This window comes from Rattus norvegicus, chromosome 17 (assembly GCF_036323735.1).
Source record: "Rattus norvegicus strain BN/NHsdMcwi chromosome 17, GRCr8, whole genome shotgun sequence".
Classification (NCBI taxonomy): domain Eukaryota; kingdom Metazoa; phylum Chordata; class Mammalia; order Rodentia; family Muridae; genus Rattus; species Rattus norvegicus.
In genome coordinates, this window is record NC_086035.1 from 88,622,894 (window position 1) to 88,644,714 (window position 21,821).

The 21,821-nt window shown below is 44.1% G+C and overlaps 1 protein-coding gene and 1 long non-coding RNA gene across 11 annotated transcripts; both read left to right on the top strand.

Annotated features, from left to right (window-relative positions):
• Positions 1-160: 160 nt before the first annotated feature.
• Thnsl1 (threonine synthase-like 1) lies at positions 161-7,788 on the top strand. 2 transcript variants are annotated; one of them, NM_001025035.1, is given in 4 exon segments: positions 161-263; positions 2,664-2,722; positions 3,514-3,666; positions 4,240-6,595. In NM_001025035.1, a coding segment is annotated over 1 exon segment (2,238 nt). In that variant the 5' UTR covers positions 161-263; positions 2,664-2,722; positions 3,514-3,666; positions 4,240-4,284; the 3' UTR covers positions 6,523-6,595.
• A 1,416-nt stretch (positions 7,789-9,204) lies between these two features.
• Positions 9,205-18,895, top strand: LOC134482761 (uncharacterized). 9 transcript variants are annotated; one of them, XR_010059303.1, is made up of 5 exons: positions 9,205-9,350; positions 10,376-10,468; positions 11,878-12,130; positions 12,724-12,827; positions 14,205-18,895. It is a non-coding gene; the product is annotated as an uncharacterized LOC134482761 (long non-coding RNA). The 9 variants fall into 9 exon arrangements; XR_010059297.1 differs by having other exon boundaries at positions 9,205-10,468; XR_010059301.1 differs by having other exon boundaries at positions 9,205-10,468; positions 15,519-18,895.
• Positions 18,896-21,821: the final 2,926 nt, after the last annotated feature.

A 21,821-nucleotide genomic window follows, 5' to 3' on the forward strand; every position in this document is an offset into this window, starting at 1 on the left:
ACGCGCAGGCGTCACACAATAGTCTCCAACACACAGGCCGCGCCCCTGCGGGGGCGGAGCGACCGACGGGGGAGGGGAGGAGCCGCGGGGCAATGGGCGGGGCGTCTGGGTTACGTGGCCGGCCTAGTGGAGCGGCGCGCAGTCGGCGCAGGCGCAGAAGCAGCAGCTCTGGGGCGGGTTTGCCGGCTGAGGCTACCAAGGCGGTGTCGAAGTCGCTTCCCTTTCCCCTTTCTCTTCCTATTCTTCTCTGGGTGGTTTTCTTGGTGAGTTAATGGAGGAGGAAGGGAAGGCCAGCGAGCGTTGTTGCCCTAGCATCCCTCCTTCCGTCGCGCCCCACCAGGCCCCGGCTTCGCCATCCACCTGTCGCACCGGATCCCGCGGCGCGCCCTGCGCTCCGCTGTCTCCACGGCGCGTGCGCGAGCGCAGCTTGCGCCAGGAGGACCAGCCTTTGGAAGTGGGCCTTGTATTTGGCCCAGGTTTCAGCCCTTGACCCCTTTTTGACATATATATATATATATTTTTTTTCTCTCTCTCCGAGAAGTGCTTTTATTTTGTTTTGAGCTGTTCGATCTTCCGTTCATGCTTACGCACTTGTGACTGCACGCTCATTTGAAAGACTTAACCCCAGTCACACCCATTGGCCCTCTGGTTTGGGGGGTGGGGGCCGGGGGAGTGATCCATGAGTCTGAAACCACTTGGCAGGCAGTGTCCAGCCAGGGAAGTCAAGTGCATTAGCTCGGCAATTCTAACTGCCTGGTGGATGGGTTAAATGGCTTGGTGGCTTAGTGAACTTTATAGTTCTTAGCTTAGCTCAATGCAAATGGCGGTTGGAGGCTTTTGCTAAATTTTATTCGATGAATAAAGGAGCAATTTTGTTTCCTGTTTTTCTGTTTGATAGAATTTATATTTTTTTTTCTGGGCAGCCCACAGTTCAGATGAATAATCTTTGGAGGGGGGGTGATTCCTTATTTCACAGCGGATTGGATTTCTTTAAAAACATTTCATACAGATTTATGTGTGGATAGGAAAACAAAAATCTCTCGCCCTCTTTTTACTTAACATGTAAAGAGAAAAACTTTATTGTTGTGTATGTGCTCCTGTGCATGCTAACGTCTGATTTGTGAATTAATAGAATGCGACATTATTGACCAACTTGATATCCATCAGCCAAGGTATATATATACCTTCCAGACCTTGGCACAGAACCCAGGGATTCAGGTATTCGAAGCCCGTGTTTGGAACCAGATTGATAACCCAAGGCATGTTCTAATTAGATGCAGTTAATATGTGAAAAAGGAAGTAAGAATGCAGCTTTCAATAAAGGGAAATGACAAAGTTAACCATTATTCATGGATTCTATATGTTAATATCTCATTTGATCAACTTTATTCATAATCTTTTAATATTTGGCCATACATTATTAGTCATTTATGGACGTAGGCATGGCAGTGAAATTTTTGAAGTGTGTTATGTGCATGTTCCCAGATGAAGTGAGACGAGCTGTGTTTTGTCTTGCTTGGGGTTTCAGTAACATATATCCTTTTTATATTCTGCGAAACATGCCACATGTTTTGCACTCTGATGGTTTCAGTGGCCACTTAAAATGGTTCTTAAACTGAGTACTCAGGTGCTCCGTAGTAGTCCAAAGTATGGAGAGACTGATGTGTTTTACAGAAAAGCAGGTGTGTTAAGATGAGCCTCATTCAGGTATGAGAGTGATGCTGGCTTTGTTCCTATTAGTGTTCATATTAACGAGCAGTACACACACACACACACACACACACACACACACACACACAGTAAGGTTAATATATTCTTTGATTGGAAAAAAAAGTATTGACTGAAGGCTCGTGGGAACCCAACCCAGCGTCTCACTTAGGAGTTCATAGTGGCCATGCTCTCAGTTCAGGGGTGGTAGGAGTGTTACAGACCCTAACTACATGAACAAGAAGCAACATAGTGAAGGCTCAGATTATAGGTAAATGGCCAGCGGTGGAGAATTAGTCCACCTTCTTCTGCCTTTTAATTAGCTCAACTAAGAATTAGGTAGAAAGGCTCCAAGGTTATTTTTATGGCTGAATTCTACAAAACAAAATTTCCTATGTAGATTAAAGCGGAATTGGACAAGATACTCTTTTATTTGCCACTTGTCATTGCCTTTTGCTTGCCTTTTGCTCGTCTAATGAGACATTTACTGTGAAAGGATGCTGATGCAGAATTTGTAAGCTGAACTCTGTAAGAGTCCTGCTTTTACTCTGATCTGCCAGTGTCGTTGGGAAAGAGGAAATGAAGTAACATTTAAAATGAGAACATGGTGTGGAAAGCCCAAGGATGACTGGAGAAAATAAGGGAGTTAATATGTGTCGTGTTTGCTTTTCCACTGTTTGTCCTTTATGGGGTGGATATTAAGCAACCCATGTAAAAGTTGAATCAAACATGAAAGAATCATTGTCTATGAAGACAGTGAGAACAAGCCAGCTACAGATGATGCAGCTTGTGTTGTATGTGCGCGTGCATGCACAGTCGTTTCCCTACGCATGTGTATAAACAGAAGATTAATTATGTTGTTTCGAGGTGTCCTTAAAAGCAGGTAGTGCCAACACACTGCCAGAGTACAGTTTTGTGAATTGCTGAGTGATTTAAGTTAAATTTTTTTTCTCTAGGCTTTGCTTTGCTCCAGAGAGTGTATCAGACTACCTGGTGAAATTGTTTGTAATTTGGGGTAAGCATCACTGCTTTCTCTAAAGTTTATACATGATATGCTTGGTCTTGTCCCTGGATAATTCCATTCCATCTGTAGATTCTTTGATATTTATCATTGACTGGGTATTATTAGTATTAATATTTCTATGATAGTTAGCAGAATATACACTTTGAATATATCACCGTCCCATTTCAGTAGCTAAGACCTGTGTGTGGGAAACAGGGGCTGCAGGCTTTTCAGAGTGGCTTAGATGAACAGGAAAGTCTAAAAGAACAGTTTAGGTACTCATTTCATAGCTTTTGGCTCACCGATCTGCCCTCGGCATTGAACCTGCATACCATTAAGTAATTAAAGTCAGGTGGCATAAGGAAAGACATTGCCACTGCTACTATTTGGTTATGTTGTCATCTTTATTTAAACTATTTTATATATGTGAGTGTTTTGTTCACATATACATCATGTACATCATGTGCCTGTCTGGTTCCCTAGAGGTAAGAAGAGGTGTCGGAGTCCCTGAGACTAGAGTTTATAGATGGTTTTGAACCACAGTGTGGGCACTAAAGTAGCTTCTGAGCTATCTCTCCCGTCCTGGTTATGTTGTCTTTTATTGCTTGATGATAAAAATAACTTCAGCACTGTTATAAAAATCCATTTATATAATAAATTTTGCCCAATGTTTTAACCATTCAATAATAGATTTCAGAAACATGAAAAATTATTCCTTGTCATTTAAAAATTTCAGGTGCCATTTTGAAATATTTATTAAAAATATTGAATATTTATTAACTTGAAATTCTCTTTCACTGCAGACCCTACTTTTTGCAAGTTTGCCTTTGCCTCAGATCAGTACGCTCTTTGTCTGGGGATCCTGTTCTATTGTGTTTCCACTTCAGTGAGTGAAACTGCACCATACAAAGCCAAATAAGGAAATGAAGTTTTTCTCTTGACAGGCCGACTTACTTGTAAGTAAAATTCAGAGTTAGACTTTTAAAAGCAGTCTGAAGGTTTTATTGTGATACAGTTTAGTATCAAAAGCAGTAACCTATTGGAAAATTTTTATGATTAAATAAGGCACTTCATTTTTGATCTAGTTTGGTTGCGTTCCAGTCCTGTCAGAGAGCATGGAGCAGCCTCACTCTGCTCCTGTAAAGCTACATCAGCCGGTGTAAGAGACGGTGCCGGTTACTAAGTTGAATTTTATTATGACATAATACTTGATACCTGGCATGTTTTGTTTAAGAATAAGTATATTTCCAAAGACAGGAGTTGGATTGATATTGGAAATTGTAGATCATCTTGAGATGCTAAACAGTTTCCTTTCATCATTGAGTATCTTTATGGAGTTTTTGGCTGTTTCTCTGAAGTCTAGAATTTAAGTTCAACCACTAATGATGCTGTAGGAACGTGATAATTTATTAAGAATAGTGTACATTTGAAGTAATTTGAATATCTGCATATCGAGTGCATGTATGTATCCATCAGGATGTTAGCAGTTTGTTGAAAAAGTAACCATGTGCCTTTTTTGTCTTGAAAAGGGCTAAAGCCAGTCCCTGGTTGGCTGGTCAGGAGAGTGAAGAGAAATGCTGAGCTTTACCAGATGTCACCATCTGAAGCGGATAACACAGAAGTGCTTTTCTAGTGCACTGGTTAAAGTGCAGACCCCCACACAGCTCTCGCTTCCACGAGCCTTGGCATGTGCAGAATCAGGGAAGTCATGGCACTCGACCCACTCCCTCGTTGGAGACAAGAATATTGTCCTGATGGGGCCTCCTGGTGCTGGGAAAACAACAGTCGGCAGAATATTAGGTGACAAACTAGGCTGCTGTGTCATCGATGTGGATGCTGATGTCCTTGAGAAAACCTGGAATATGAGCGTGTCTGAAAAATTGCAGGATGTTGGTAATGAGCGATTTTTAGAAGAGGAAGGAAAAGCAGTGTTAAACTTGTTTGCATCTGGAAGTGTGATTTCCCTCAGTGGGTCCAATCCCATGCATGATGCTAGCATGTGGCATCTGAAGAAAAATGGGATTGTCGTATACCTGGATGTGCCTCTAACAGATATAATTAGTCGTCTGAAGTCAATGAGAGTTGATAGGATTGTTGGCCGGAACACTGGCACGTCTCTGAGAGACTTGCTGAAGCATGGGAAACTGCACTATAGGAAGTGGTACGATGCCCGAGTCTTCTGTGAGAGTGGGGCCTCAGCTGAGGAGGTTGCCGACAAAGTGCTTGATGTGGTTAAAAGATACCAAGATGTGGACTCAGAGACGTTCATTTCAACAAGGCATGTTTGTCTTAAAGACCACGACAAGAAGTTTCCACCAAAATACTTCAGTGAAGCTGTGGTTGAGGGATTAGCTTCTGATGGTGGCCTCTTTGTTCCCGAGAAGGGATTTCCCAAACTAAGCCTCGGGGAGTGGACTAACCTCATAGGGGCAACCTACATCGAAAGAGCACAGGTGCTGTTGGAAAGGTGCATTCACCCTGCGGACATTCCTGCTGCCAAATTAGGAGAAATGATTGAAACTGCTTATGGGGAAAGCTTTGCCTGCTCCAAAGTTGCCCCTGTCAGGCACCTTTCTGGCAATCAGTTCATCCTGGAGTTGTTCTATGGCCCGACGGGCTCCTTTAAAGATTTGTCTTTACAGCTTATGCCTCATATTTTTGCCTACTGTATCCCTCCAGGCTGCAACTATGTGCTGCTTGTAGCTACTTCAGGAGACACTGGGAGTGCCGTCCTAAATGGGTTTAGCCGGCTTAACAGAAGTGATAAAGAAAGGATAGCTGTGCTCACGTTCTTTCCAGAGAATGGCGTTAGTGATTTCCAGAGAGCAGAGATAGTTGGAAGTCAGAGAGAAAATGGATGGGCAATAGGTGTCAAGTCAGATTTTGATTTTTGCCAGGCAGCTATTAGAAAAATATTTAATGATTCTGATTTTACTGGCTTTCTGACTGTGGAATACGGCGTGGTCTTAAGTTCAGCGAACTCTATAAATTGGGCTCGACTACTCCCGCAGGTAGTGTACCATGCCTCCGCATACCTTGAGCTCGTTAGCCAAGGGTTTATTTCTTTTGGAAGCCCAGTCGATGTCTGTATCCCCACAGGAAACTTTGGAAACATATTAGCAGCAGTGTATGCCAAGATGATGGGAATTCCTATTCGAAAATTTATCTGTGCCTCTAATCAGAACCACGTTCTGACTGATTTCATAAAAACTGGACATTATGATCTAAGAAATAGGAGATTAGCACAAACCTTCTCACCATCAATAAACATTCTCAAGTCCTCAAACCTGGAGCGACATTTATACTTGATGGCTAACAAAGACGGGCAGTTGATGGCGGATTTATATAATCAGCTGGAGAGCCAGCTTCACTTCCAGATTGAGGAGCTGCTAGTTGAGAAGCTGCAGCAGGATTTTGTTGCTGACTGGTGTTCTGAGGGCGAATGCCTAGAGGCTATCAGCACTACCTACAACACATCGGGCTATATTTTGGATCCACATACCGCTGTTGCAAAAGTGGTTGCAGACAAGATGCAAGACAAAAGCTGCCCCGTGGTCATCGCATCGACAGCTCACTACTCCAAGTTTGCACCTGTCGTCCTGCAGGCACTGAGGATCAAAGAACTCAACCAGACGTCGGCAAGCCAGCTCTACCTCCTGAGCTCGTACAATGCGTTACCACCTCCTCATGAGGCTCTATTAGAGAGAATGAAGCAGAAGGGGAAGATGGATTACCAGGCTTGTGTAGCTGATGTGGATGTCCTGAAGAGTCATGTGGAAAAACTCATCCAAAGTTGGTTTAGGGAAGTCTGAGTAGGGTTGTTTTCTTTTTTTTTTTTCTTGGTAAGGAGCAATAATAAATCTCGAAAGTGGATTTGGACTACAATAGAGTTTGTTTTGTATAAATGTTTCTGTGTGCATCTGATCTCTGGAGCTGACTATTACACCTGCTGTCCTCACGTCCTCCAGAAGAGACAAGGCCAGCACAGTACCTGGACCCCTGTGCTCTCGTGCTGTATTCTCTGCTCATGTTGAGCATGGCAGTTTCTCCTTCACCTCTCTTCTGAGTGGAACAGATAGCGTGGCATTTAAAAACATTTAAACACAGTTAGGTACTGCATCTGTAGCCATTTAGTGTTGATTGAACAGTTTGCTGCTTGAGGTAGCCAGCATAGAGGAAGTAGTAAGAACGCTAAGATTAGAGTCATCGTTGTTAACCCCTTTCAAACTCCACTTTGAACAGTAGTTGCTGACATGTACCCTACACTATCCAGTTAGAGTTGGACCATTCACTGCTCTTTGAATGTCTGTAGTTAGGGCTGATGAAGTTTGAAAATCAGGCCAACGTGTGATTCCAGGATGTAGCAGTTGACAGAACTGTGGGCACGGGAGCAAAGTCACCTACTTCAGGAAGGTGATCCAAGATTAGTAATGTTTAAGCTGCTTTAATGAAAGCTCAGTCATAGACAGCAGCACTTCTGTATTATTTGTAGTCTGTTCCTATTTGTCTCACTTTTAACATTTTGGGGTACCTAAATCCACACAAATCAGTACAAATGCCTCATTCCACGGCTGTGTAGTAACAGTGATCTTAACTGGGATTTGTGTATTTCCTGCGTATTTGGCTTTTGGATTGAAGAGTGTGACTGACCGAAGAAGTGCAGTGGGCTGCTCCCCACCACAAGATGGCATTCCTCACAGCATTTGCTATTGCTGGTGACAGTCTGCTTCTGGTTACCTTACAGGGAAACATTCCAAATTGAAATGATGGAAAAAGTTAATAGTTTTAATAGGCAAGAAGCAATTTGATATACAGGTTTTAAATAAACAATTACATGTTAATATTAACTCTCTAGCTTCACTTCTAAAATGTAGATCTAGAGCCTATACTGGAGGCCAGGAGTGTCCCTGTACGGTGCACAAAACCCTGGGTTCTATCCTTAGCACCTAGGTAAGTAGAGGCAGGAGTTAAAGGTCGTGTTTAGCCACACAATTTGAGGCCAGCCTGGGATACATGAGATCCTGTTTTAAAAAAAGAACCAAACAAGCAAATAAACAAAAGACACTTTTGTGAATAGACTCAAAGCTCTCTCTTTGTATACACATCCTATCATTTCAGAATATTTGTTTCAGTAGCTATACTGAGAAAATGATCTGTAAAAAGAAATTACCTAATGTTACTGAGTGTATGCATGATCATCTACTTTAAAAGCAATGGGATAATGTTGAGCCTTCATTTTTGGACATAGCGACTAATCGAAGAGCACATGAAGTCCAAGTGATGTACAACCGATAATAATTACTGTAAAACAGTGTGGGGACACATTAAAAAAAACCAGCAGTGCAGCCGGGGAGTGTAGAGTTTAACAGAAGAAGGTGTGGTGGCACCCACCTGAGCTCTCACCCCCTAGAAAGCTGAGGCAGGAGGATTGTGAGCTTCAGACTAGCCTGTGCTACATAGGGAGACTATCTAAACGAATAAATGAGCTAACAAAAGGGAAATAATGCACTGCTATAAAGTAATTAGACTCCATAGTGGGTGTAGGTTCTGAGGGGCAGCTTTTGGAAGTCAAGCAGTGTCTGCCTGCTTCCTTTGTCATTATACAATTATTCTCTCAGCATCTAGATGGTTACCTCATGTCTTCACGTGGCCTTTGGGTCCCCATCACCCTCAGCTCCTCTGTTTGTTTCTTTTGAGACAGGGTTTCTTTGTGTAGCCCTGGCTGTCTTCGAACTCACTCTGTAGACCAGACTGGTGACACTCACAGAGATCCACCTGCCTCTGCCTCCCAAGTGCTTGGACTAAAGGCATGCTTGGCCACACCCAGCTTCAGTTCACTCTTGTAAAGGGTAGAGATGCTCACCCTCTTCCTGTGTGACTTAGGTGGTAGTCCTCCTTTCAAGGACTAGGGTCCAGGTGAACCTTGTGTCCATTTTCCTTCAACTGTGATAACATGCTTCATTCTGATATCGTGCTTCCTTCCTCTCGTTTCTTGATGTCTACAATGGAGCCTGCCTTCCTGTCATGTTCAGATGATCTTTACATAGTTTAGCATTCATAGAAAAACTTCTGCAAGCACCTACACTTCCACTTTGTGCATCCCACCATGCTCTAACCAAGACATAGTCCTGCAAAGGCTGTAGGATTGATTCCACCTTCTCATCTCCACTGTTCAGTGACTGTAGGCAGGTGGTAAACACTGAGGTGCTTGAGTCTCTGGAGTAAGAGCAGAGCACCACAGACATTTTCACCTCTGGCATCTTAAGAGGCACATTTATTCCTCCCTCAAGAAGTAGCTATCTCAAATTCCATGTCTAAAGTCAGTTTGTTTAATACAGTTTTGCTTTTCTTTATCATCTAAGTCACATGGGAGGAGAACTACTCTTTACAAGAGTGAGCTGAAGCTGGGCGTGGTGGTGCACGATTTCTTAGTACCAACACTTGGGAGGCAGAGGCGGAGGCGGGGGCGGGGGGGGGCGGGGGCGGGGGCGGGGGCAGGGGGATCTCTGTGCGTTTGTAGCCAGCCTGCTCTACAGAGTGAGTTCCAGGGCAGTCGGGTATAGAGAGAAACCCCATCCTAAGCAAGCAAAAAAGAGGAGCTCAAGGTGATGAGAATCCAAAGGCCATGTGAAGACATGAGGTAATAACCATCTAGATGCTAAGAGAACAAATGAAGCAGGCAGACACATTGTCTTCTCTCTACTTCTTGACTTCCAAAATCTTGACTTGCTTTTGGTTGTTAGCTGTCTTTAATTTGTGAATCTGGAGGCTGGAGAGATGGCTCAGCTGTCAAGTGCCCTGGCTACTCTTCCAAAGGATCCAGGTTTGATTACCAGCACCCACATGGCAGCTCACAACCATCTGCACCTCCAGGTCTAGGGGATACAGTGCTCTCTTCTGGCTAATGCAGGTACCGGGCGTGTGCGCCGTGTGCAGACATACATACAGGCAAAACACACATAAAAATTTTAAATAAATGTTCGAGGGGACATGGTGACATTCATGGGATCCAAATCTTAAAATTTAAGTGAAAGTTAAATAGGCAAATAGGGGCTGGAAGGAACTTGACATAGAGTATGGTAGGCAGTGTTCAGTTTTTCTGAAACAAAAGGAACCTGGAGATGAAGCTAGGAAGTCAGGCAAGTTCTACAGGTTTAAACATTTCTGAGAGTTCTGTGATATGACTGAATGAGTTTAAGCTGAATAGCATAGTCCTCTTTTAAAAGATTATTTTAGGACTGCGAGTGTTTTGCTCATATCCTTGGAGGCCGGAAGAGAGCACCAGATTCCTTAGGACTAACAGACTGGAGTTATGGATAGTTGTGAACCACCATGTGGCTGCTGGGAATCAACTTGGGCCCTCTGCAAGAACAAGTGCTCTTAGTCACCGAGCCATCTCCAAATCATATATCAGAGATCACGTTGGGAACTGGGTGGAGGTAGAGGAATTAAAATTTGCAGGTTGAAAGCCATTAGAAGCCTAGAGCCTGGACCAAAGCACACATCTTTCTTCTCTGTTCTGATGGTTTGCATATGCTTGACCCAGGGAGTGGCACTATTAGAAGGGGTGGCCTTGTTGGAGGAAGTGTGTCACTGTGGGGTGGGCTTGGAGACCCTCCTCCTAGCTGCCTGAGGATGCTCAAGTCTGTTCCTGGCTTCCTTCAGGTGAAGATGTAGAACTCAGCTCCTCCTGCACCATGCCTGCCTGGATGCCATCATCTTCCTGCCTTGATGATAATGGACTGAACCTCTGAACCTGTAAGCCAGCCCCAATTAAATGTTGTCTTTTCTAAAACTCATACTGATCATGGTGTCTGTTCACAGCAAAAAGACCCTAACTAAGACATCTGCCTTTCTCCTCTCTACATATGCTATTCCTCCAGGACCTCTTCACCTGGCTTCTTTACAGGGGAATCACTTTCCTATAGTTGCCATATTCTAAAAGCAGAAGTAGAACTATAAGGCCTCACAACCATAACATATCCCTGAGAGACACAGAACATCACTTCCACTGCTTTGAATGCTTAAAGCCGGTGGCGAGTCCAGTAGATTCAAGTTGTAAAGAAATAAGTTATATTTCCTTATGACTGGAGTAGCAAAGTTACACAGTAAAAGAATTTGGACTTGGAGTCACCCATTGGGGCCATATTATACACTCTATCAGTTATAATAAATGAAATGGTCATTTCAAGAGGCAATCACAGTTGGAAGACAGTTTCTTGTTCATGATTTGAGAATTCTATCACTAATAATTAATAAACAATGCTGAATGCTGCCCTCATGGTGTTTGATCATCTGACTTATCTTTTTTAAACAAAACTTTATTTCTCCTTGGTGAAAACATGCTGGGCTTATGTTCAGAAAATACATGAGTTCATGCCATCTAATAACCTCTCTTTAAAATTTCACCAGATGGGCTCTATTTGGCAAAGCCTTTGCTATACAAGATGAACACTTGAGTTTATTTCCAGAACCTGTGTTCAAAATGCCAGACACGGTAGTGCATGCTTATAAGCTCAGTACTGGGTGCAGAGACAGATGAATCCCAGGGTCTGAGGGGGCGGCGCTGGACTGCCAGTCTAGTCCACTGGATGAACTTCTGATCAGTAATAGGCCCTACCCTACCCTACAAATTAAGGCAGACTACACCGAAGGAAAGAAACCTGAGGCTGACCTACCCTTCACACATTTGTACCCACCCTCCACACATAGACACATACACACAGACAAATGAACAAGATTGTACAAATCTGTCAATAAATATGAGCATGATTTGAAATAGCTCTTAGATAAACATCAGTATTTAATCCCTCCTCTACTGTTTAAATCTGCTTAGATCATTTTGATCATTTATTCATGGCAAATTTGTTGAAGTAGAATTCTTAAAGGGTGTGGACATTTAAACTATGCATGCTATCTTTCAGGATGGACAATGAGATGGTCTTCTCCTCCCAAGACTTTGATGAGGAATTGTGCTCATCCCGGCCTCTGTTCCCTTGTGTGGAACATGGCTTTTTTCCTCTCTGATTTTTTTCCTTTTCTCTTTGTTGCTTCTTTTCAACACTTACATTGTGTATCTGACTATGGCTTTCTTTGAGTGTAATTAATGCCAACCACATGAGCATGGGTGTGTAGCCATCTGATGGGATGTGTGCTACCTATCATAGGTCACACTCTGGAAGGAAAAGGACTCTTCTTCCAAGAGACTTCACAGCCTCAGACCATCCATGCTGGAAAGTTGGCTGGCCCCATCGTTTGCAGACAGCCACAGCAGCACAAGAGTTTCAGGGCAGCAGTCTGTCCTACTCAGAAGACACCATTTCCCATCAGTCCTTCCTACCCATAGAATCTTACAAGTCTGGCCTCTTACTGTCTTTCTGCTTCCTCCTCTTGGATGTTTCCTGAGCCTCGTGAGGCAGGGTATGACACAGGTGTCCCATTTATGGCTGGGCAACCCACAGTCGCTTATTCTCTGTGCTTTGACAAATTGTTAATCCCTGCAATTGCCTGCCATCCACTGGGGGGGGGGGGGGCTTTCTAATGAGCCGTGAGGAGAGCAGTACTAATCTATTTGTCTCAGCATAGATATTAAGAGCAATTGATGCTATGCCCACTCATAAGATAATAACAGTCGTTTCTCCCTTGGGCCTATGACCTTCCCAGTCACAGCATCTACTGTTTTATCCCAGAAGCTCACTTTTCCTTCACCCAATGTCTCCTTCCTGGTTTCCCAGCTTTAAGCTTATTGTAAGTCAGACAAACCCAAAGGTACAAAGTTGGATGCACATATGAGAAAGAACGGTTGCCCTTTGCCTTTCTAGGCCGGTCATTCCTCTCAGCTCCGCCCATGGGCTGGAGTTATTCATCTTGCTTGTACTCTGGGATTTTTTCAAAATTACTGAAATGTAGTAAAAAAAATTTTTTTTTGAGACAGGATCTTATTATGTCACCTTAGCTAGCCTAAGGTTACAGGCTGGCCTCGAAGTCACACTGTCTCTCACCCCTCCTTGCAGGCATCACCACCGTCCCTGGCTCTGTGGTCAATTCTGAAAACACCATTATCTGTGGATGTTTTGTGTCACTGTGCGGCTTGCTCTGTCCTGGAGTTTTAACTGGGGTAAGATTTCTGTTCTCTGCTGCTTTCTTGGAAGTAAAAGGGAGAAGTTCATGTCGACATGCTTTTTTAAGAAGTATTTTAAAGATGGTGAGATGGCTCTAAGGTAAAGGTGCTTGCGCCAAGTCTGTTGACCCAAGTTGGATTGCCAGGACTCGCTTGGCAGAAGTGTGGGAATGAACTCCTGCAAGCTATTCCGTGACTGCCACACGTGTGTGAGCGTGAGAGGTCACACAGAAAAGCACAAATGAATGAGTAAACGTAGTAAAGATTGTTTGAAACATTTAGTGCTTAAAACGATACAAATCATTTTGAAGGAAAAAGAATCTTTAAGGAACCAGCCCAGTTCAAATAGTTTGTAAAATATAGCACATTACCATAAACGTACAGGTATATTGATGGGTAGTTTTGCCCAAACACCCCAAGGATTCCGCTGAAAGGTTGCTGTACTCAAAATTTAATTCAAAATTTAATTCAAAATTTAATTTAAGATGTTACCATCTTTAGAAACCTAAGATATTAATAGAAGCTGTTGCATTTGGGTAAAAAAAAAAAAAAAAAAAAACCTGACAATTGGCAAACTGCAAGCTAATCTGAGTTTTAAGCCAAGACAATAGACTCTTGCTGAGTTTTTCAACAAATGAAAACGAGGTATTTGTTTGTTTGTTTTAAAAACCTCAAGGTAGTTGTCTCTGGGACTGTTGGCAGTTTAAGAACCATCTGTGCAAATCCTTGTACTTTAGGAAACGTGACTCCCAGTTTTCCCTTTTACACATTTGACCTGATGTGAACACAGACGCTGAAGGTTCATTCACAGACGCCAATTACTTTTGTTTCCAGCTCTTTTTAGGAGAAGGGTATTGTTGTCTGTCAGCAGCCGGATTAGATCCCAGGTGACTACTAGGAGATGCTGGACTCTCATTCTGTCTGGCCATTCATATTTAATTAATCAGAGGAACCATGGGTGGAGAGAACATGCGTAATAAAATTGACAAACCCTTGTACCCTATTTTGATCGAAGACTTCCCTGTCAAACCTTTGACCACGGTAACAAGCCGAGTGGTTGGCATCAAGGCTTTTTAACACTGTCCTTTCAAAGAAGTGTTGGCAATCAGTGAGACATCTCTCCCTACCCCCTCCCTCTCCCCGTTCCTCTGCCATTAGAAAAGGCACCGTCAAGGAGAAGAATGCAAAGGTAATAAGTCCCTTCATTTAGAGACAGACTTACCTTTTCTAGTACTTTTTGGTTATAAAAGAGAAGAAAGATCTTGAACTTCAGATTTGAATTTTGTTTTTTTCTTTTCTTGAACACTTTCTAGCCATCTTTTAAAAAGTTCTCTTGGGGGGATTTAATTATGTATATTAGTGTTTTGCTCATAGATATGTCTGTATACTGCGTGCCACATGCATGCCTGTGGAAATCAGAAAGTTGGTACTGGATCCCTGGAACTGAAGTACAGACAGTTGTAAGCCACCATGCTGGGAATTGACCCTGAGCCTTCTGCAAGAGCAATAAGTACTCTTAACTGCTGAGCCATCTCTCCAGCCCCAGTTTCTATTGATCTGAAAGACTACTTTTCTTTCCTTGCATGGTACATTTTCATTTGTTTGTTTGGTGTTTTTATTGTTGTTGTTGGGGGTTGGTTTGATTTGGGTGCCTGAAAAGTAGCAATTGGAAGCAGACATTTAGGACGGTCTCTGCAGCTCCCTAGTCAGCATACACAGCACAAAGCAGAACAGACACAGTGGGGTTGGTTAGGCCTTATTTAATTGCTTCATATCCCACAGAATACTCTCCTGGCCACAATATTTGCTACAGTTTCTGCCTTTTATCTCTGGATTGCCTTACATATAATTTCTGAAGCATTCTTCAAGGTCAAGACCTAGCACCCCTTGCACCCCACCCAACACCACAACAAAAATTGGATAATATTGTTGGCACAAATAGCATCTCCACAGTTTCCCTGCAACTCTTCTGTGGGAACAATTAGAGAAGTCCCACAGCTACATCTGGCTCTCCCAGGAAACCACAGGTCACAGAGGTGGCAGTAAAGTCAAGCAACATTAGCAAGAGAAGGAGGGAAGGAGGTGAGAGAGGATCTGAGAACTTTTAATTGGAAAGTGGAAAGATAAGCACAGAGGTAAAAATGGCTGAGGTTTTAAAGGCAGCCAGAGAAGGACTGCTGGAGACCTCTCCATCCTGCCGGCAGATGCCACATCATGCCAAGACCCACACATTTACCAACATGAAAAGGGCACAGAAGCTTATCAAAATGAAAGGGAGAAAGCCCCGAGTCTGAACATCCCAGGAGAAATGACAGACACAACAAGGCCAGTGGGCCTAGGTCCACGTGAGGAAGAACAAACACAGATACAGAGAAGCTCAAACCCTAGCCAGGTCTTGACACCAAGTAGACAATGGCTGATGAGAAGCAGAGCCCAGCACAGGCTGTGGCCCAAACCAACAGCCAAACCAGATTGGGTTTAATTTGTGAGCCAAGGTCTCACAGAGCTGTTCTCAGCCCTTAGGACACTTCAAGTGGGTGATCAGGCGGAGCTTTCATGGCAGGCTAGGAATCAGGGAACCCAATGGCTCTTCCCAATCCATTCTGAGATGTTGATCTTTAGTGGTAAAGCAATTTTTATATTGTTTGCCCCAGTGGCTTTTTGTTGTTGTTCTGTTTTACAAGACAGGATCTTACCATCCTGGAACTCACTATACAGACCAAGCTGATCTTGATCTCAGAGATTCATCTACCTCTACTTTCCTAGTGCTGGGATTAAAGGTGTACTCCACATGCAGCTCAACACCCTCATGATTTCGAGTAATGATCAAACTACGTTTCTTTCTTTTGGTTTTCGTTTGTTTGTCTATGTCTATGCACATATCTGCATGTTTGTAATGCACACATTCATTTGAGGGCCCAAGGAGACCAGAAGAGGGCTCCTAATTCCCAACATCTGTGAGCCACCCAACACAGGGAGTGGTGACCAAACTATTTCTCCGCAAATCTTCATTGTAACTTGACTAGATTTAGAATCCCTCAGGGGATTGGTGGGTCAAAGCTCTTGCATGCGTGTGGAAGAGAGAGAGAGAGAGAGAGAGAGAGAGAGAGAGAGAGAGAGAGAGAGAGAGAGAGAGAGAGCAACTCACCGAAGTATACGAGTCGCCAACCCATGGATAGGGAGCAGTAGAATGGAAAGAGAAAAGCAGAGAGCCAGCATCCCTTTCTCTCTGCTTCCTGAAATGCTCTTCCCCACTTCCCCACTGTAGACTGACACCTCTGTAACCATGAGCCAAAATAAGTAAATCCTCATTCAACTTCATTTTCCTTAGGTATTTGGTCTCAGCGATGAGAAAAGTAATGAACACCCTGAGGGTAAACTATGAAATGTTTGTATGTCTCATCTATAAAATGGGGATAATAAATCCAAAAGGTTGTTGGGAAGATTATTGTAAACCATTAGAAGACTGCCTTGCACATAAAGTCCATGCACGATAGTGAGCTATGTGTTCCCTGGGAGATTCCTGGAGGTAGCTATCAGTCACCAGCAAGGAACTCAGAATTGTTCAGTGCTGGGGAAAACTTGAGAAACAAAGTCCCCACAGTTACAGGAGGTAATAACAGAACTGGATTTGGAAATCTTGGTAAGGGCCCAGAGCTCAAAATCCAATGATTAGAATGAATGGGAAAGATAAAAAATCAAGTGAAACAAGATATCAGAGGAAAACAATTCTATTGGCTAAGGTGTGGAAACAGAGTAAGGAGTATCTTGGAGAGACCAGCAAGGGAAACCATGTCACCAGAAGCATCATGTGACAGCAATGACAGGAGCCATCAGAGATGGGCTGTGCAGAGGAGACAGTGAACCCCAGGATCAGATACATGGAGTTGTGGAGAATGCCTCAAAATGACATAATGGCATCAAAAATAACAAAGGGGTCTCTATAAAACCCAACCCTTGATATCTGGATACAGTGATAACGTGTGTGTGACTGCAGAGCTGCCCCAACAGTAAGGGTTTCCTGAGCCAAAGCCCAAGAGGAGCCCTAAAGAGACACACTCACTGTATCATAGTTGTCCTTCAAGGTGTTCTAATTTTGGAAGGCAAGCAGAGATGTGTCAGGTTCACAAAATGGTGTAAGAAAATGAAAGGAAACAGGGCTCTGAGGGACAGAGTGTCTGCCAAATACCCTGCTTCCAGTTGGAGCCTCAAAGTAGGTTGAACTAACTACAACCCTCAGTACTTTCACAGAAATTTCAAAGTCAGTTTTAGATATTTTATTTAGAAAGCTAGTTGTTTTAGTTACAGTTTTACTGCTGTGAGCAGACACCATGACCAAGGCAAGTCTTATAAAAGACAACATTTAATTGGTCCTGGCTTACAAGTCCAGAGGTTCAGTCCAGTATCATCAAGGTAGGAACATGGCAGCATCCAGGCAGGCATGGTGCAGGAGGAGCTGAGAGTTCTGCATCTTTCATCTGAAAGCTGACTGACTTCCAGACAGCTATGAGTAGGGTCTTAAAGCCCACGCCCACAGAGGCACACCTACTCCAACAAGGCCACACTTCCAAATAGTGCCATTCCCTGAGCCAGGCATATACAAACCATCATATTTGTGTGTGGGGGGGGGAGGGGCATAGGAGGAGCACAAAACAGTTTATTTGGCTTACACCTTCACAGTACAGTTCATCATCAAAGTCAGGACAGGAGCTTTAGCAGGGTAGGGACCTGGAGGCAGGAGCTGATGCAGAGCCATAGTGGGGTGCTGCTTCCTGGCTTGTTCCTCGTGGCTTGCCCAGCTTGCTTTCTTATAGAACTCAGGACCACCTCCTCAGGAGTGGCACTACTCACAATGTGCTGGGTCCTCCTTCACCAATCACTAACTAATTTATGTCAACTTGATATAAAGCTAGTTACTTTTTTAAATCTGTAAATAGAATTAATTTGAGGAAAATTGATCTCTTTGTAAATAATTGCCTTTCCCAATAATACGGGGTAGCCTGCTTACTCAGATAATTCTAGAAGGCAGTTTTACAGTGTTATGATTTCTCCCTTGGCATTGTGTCTACAGGCTTTCTGTTACTTTTACGGAACATCTGAGGTAATCAACTTCAACAAGAAGAAGGGTCTATTTTGGCTCCTGGTTTTGGAGTGTCCAGACTATGATCTAATCCCATCTCTCGTATTACACCACAGCGAGAGTGCAGTAGGAGACACTGCTCACCTCCTGGCCGAAAGCAAAGCCCCAGGAACAGCCCTGCAGCCCCCTCTGAGAGCAAGGCCCCAAGGACCAGAACGTGACTATTCTCCCCATTAATGCTACTGCTGCTGTCCAGCAGCACCGAGGGCTCAGGATGAAGCCTTTGGCACTGGGGCATGGGGGTGGGGTGGAGAGTGGGTTGGAGGATGGGTAGGTTGGGAGTAGGGGGTGGAGGAGTGGGAAGTGTGAGGGTGTGAGGCTGCACCGGGGAAGAAGCCTCTCACACAGAGACCACACAGAGGTTCTGAGGTTGTATGTCAGGCTAATCTCCAGATGTTTCGCAGTTCCCACTGCCGTTGAAAGCGGTTGCTTGGATATAAGTAGTTATGCGATTGTAAGGGGCATAGACAAGAGCATAGCTGCATAACATGGTATCCAGAATCACTGTGGAACTTTCATGTCCACATGCCGTGAGCTGCAGAATAGGACAAGCTGGCAAAGACGCTTCAACTCTCCTGTTTTTACTGTCTTCCCAAGTAAGACAGGAAATGCAATAGGTATTTAATGTAGAGCAGAACTGGTTCAAAATTTTCCAACCCCCAGATGATAGAAATGTACCCCATGTTTATAAAAGGTTAAAATGCATTTTATAAAAGAGGGGTTTCATTAAAGTTAACACAAGGGTCATCTTCGCACTGGCCAATTGTGGCAAAAAAAATCTAATTCGGTCCACATTTCTTACTATTTGCTGATAGCATCGCCTTCCTCATGTCTAATACGAACAGACTGGGATGTTTTATTTATGCAATGAACTTACAATCTTCTACACTAACGATGCTGAAAATAAACAGATGTGTAAAACTGAGCATAGTGCTAAGTCCTGAACAAAGGGGTTCATTGGTGTTCTGATTTCTGAAGTATATGTCCTCTCTTGTTTCCATACTTGAGATCCCACAGAACTGTGCTGTGTCCTCTCATGAATTCTAGGGACAGAAACCACCAAGCTTCTGAAGTACACAAGGCTGAACCTCGAGTCTCAGACAGTTGGAGGAAAATTCAGTTTCCCTCGCTCATTACGAGCTTATGTCTTTCTCTTGATCTTTGAAGCTACTCAACACCCGCTGTTTGTAGAGAGAATATCTTGTGTATTGTATGGATATGTCGCCGGCCAATTAAAAAGCCCATGGCCTATGGAAGGAGGGAAATAGAAGGTGGGATATCTGGGAGGAGAAAGGATTCAGGGATAGAGCCAGGCAGGAGATTGGCCAGGAAGACATGATGAGATGGCCACACCGTACCTAAGCACATGTAAGCAGCCATGTGCAGAATGTAGATTAGAATAGATAAATGGGTTAATTAAGTTATGATTCGAGTTAGAGTAGAGCCCAGCTATAGGGCCAAGGTCTTATTTCTGGGAGCATAGGACTGGGAGGAAGAACTGGACCAAACATCTCCAACGTTACAATATTCACATGACATAAATAAACAGTCATATATGCATCAGCAACACGCATAACTCATATATTATAAAATGATTACTTTTAAAATTACATTGAATTACAAAATTCTAATGTAAGCCTCCAAAGAATAGAAGCAAAAACTCGTTTGCCATTCATTTGAAAGCAGTGTTCCTTAGAATCCTTGGGCGGGATGTGCAGAGACATAGACTGGAGAGCCGTCTTACTGCATGACTTCCTGGTGGATGAGAAATGACCACGGCTTGATCAGAAAGAAAGAAAACAAAAGTAAACTCAAGACCTGGGAGGTGATCCACTTCATTTGGGCCCAACAATAATTTTCTTCCTCTTTTCTTCTTTTAAAGTTTTTTGGATGCCATTTGGAGGGGGTAGGGCAGAGCGCACCCAAGATGATGCCTGCCCAGGGCCACTAGGAGACACCCAGAGGCCCCGGGCGTCACTAAGATGAGCATGTAAGTGGAGGACAGACGGAAGAGAGAGAGAAGCAGGGCGGTTTGTGCACTATGAAGAGAGGCAGACTGGAGACTCAGGCGTGGCAAGGGACAGCTGGATGTGAGTGGTCTGGGCTGCCACCTGAGGCCACGGTGGGGTTTTCATTGGTGCTGCCACCACCCAGGGCCATGTCTGGGTCTGTGGCCCTGCAGCAGTGGGTTTGTGGGGATGTCTGTGACCAATGTTACCACTAAGGTAAGGCCACGTTGACATCCCTGGTCTGGGCTGCTGCTTGGGGCCATGTTGATATCTGAGGGCTTTACAGGGCTGGCCAGGCCCCTCGCTGGCTACAGAACTGGCTCTGAGGCCGTGAACAAGGGAGAGCTGGCCCCATCCAACATGGGCTGCAGCACTCCAGAGAGTGGGCCCTGAACTCACCTGGGCAGTACAATAGAGGTGGCCGATTCTTTGTCTTCACTTTCCACATTCAAAGCAGAGGTTCTGAGAGCTCTTGAAATGTTTTGGCTATGGATTCAAGGACCAAAACTTATACCTGTATCTTTCCATTTCAAATTCACTGGGTTTTTATTAACATATTTTATCATAGTTCTTTGGTCCTCTGCTTCTTCAAATCCCCAGTTAGTGATAGCATTCACAATATATTCTTTTCTTTCTTGTGATTATTTTTATTTGAATAGGAATGTTTATAGATATCTTAAATATATTTTTCTTGTGTGCCAAAGTTAGGCAGGGAACAGAAGTACATTACAATGTACCTTAGATTCCGATCTCTGAAAAACACGGTGCTGATCTCCTTCCCATGGGGAGCACGCACCCCGGACTGGCAGGCTCCCTTCAGACCGGCCTTTCTAAGCGTGTTTATATCACTCTCCTGAGGTATAGCCCTTCTTCATAGGCGTAATGTTTCACACTAAATTCATGAAGCAATTTGCAAAACCAATGCATGGTGGAAACCGCAAAACAAACAACTGGCAGGAAGCGGGACAGTTGGGGGGTCACCGGAGGCTCTGGTAACTAGTAACATGGCCGATGATCAGAAGACAGCCTTGCTTCTTTATGACCAGCCTACTTTTTGTAATGCCTCTTGGACTCTCTGATGCTCTCTGGCCACTTTCATTTATCAGGCTGTTCCTGTAGTGACACCAACTGTCCACCTTCCCTTAGAGTACTAAGCTGAGCCCTGAAGCAAGTTCCTAGGCAGCTGCTCCTTCCTGTGAACACAGAGGCTGCCAGGACAGTGTGCATTGCCCTGACCTTCATCCCCTGTCATCACTGATGTATACTTCTGACACCATCTTTGGTCTCCTTCAGGATATATATGTTGTTGTTCTCTCTTCACAGACGAGGAGTCCAAGGCTCTGCAGGCAAACCAGCCAGCCTAAGCGGGAGAAGGAGTCAGAATTTGCATTCAGGTCTGGTGGGAATCAAAGCCTGTGCTCTGGAGAGAGGCAGCGCCAGCATTCCACCCAGGGCTTCCCAGGTCGTGGGGAGGAGAAGGCACACACAGGGACAGTTAGTTCCTTTGCAGACTCAGCTGCACAGATTGCTACAGAGACTGGTGGCAAGTCCTGGGCAGGGGCGAAGGTGAATTTGTATATGGGGGCTAAGTAGGGACTTCAGAGGGGCTCGTAGCAATGGACATCACCAGGTTCAGTAAAGAGAATACAAGGTGTGTAAGGCAAGTGTAGTGCATATCACAGTGAGAAACAGGTGAGGATCTTCTCAAGGGGATCATTCTAGGGGCACGGCTTGGAGGGAGAAATGTCTGGAAGGCCAGGGATTACTTTGTGGAAGGACTGGAATGCTGGGAATTCTAATAAAAAGAGGAGTTAAAGACCGTCCATTTTGCTGACATGTTAA

Bases quoted from the DNA above. Each gene is read 5' to 3' on its own strand.
- Thnsl1 (XM_039096029.2), top strand. From the start codon at position 4,285: ATGCTGAGCTTTACCAGATGTCACCATCTGAAGCGGATAACACAGAAG.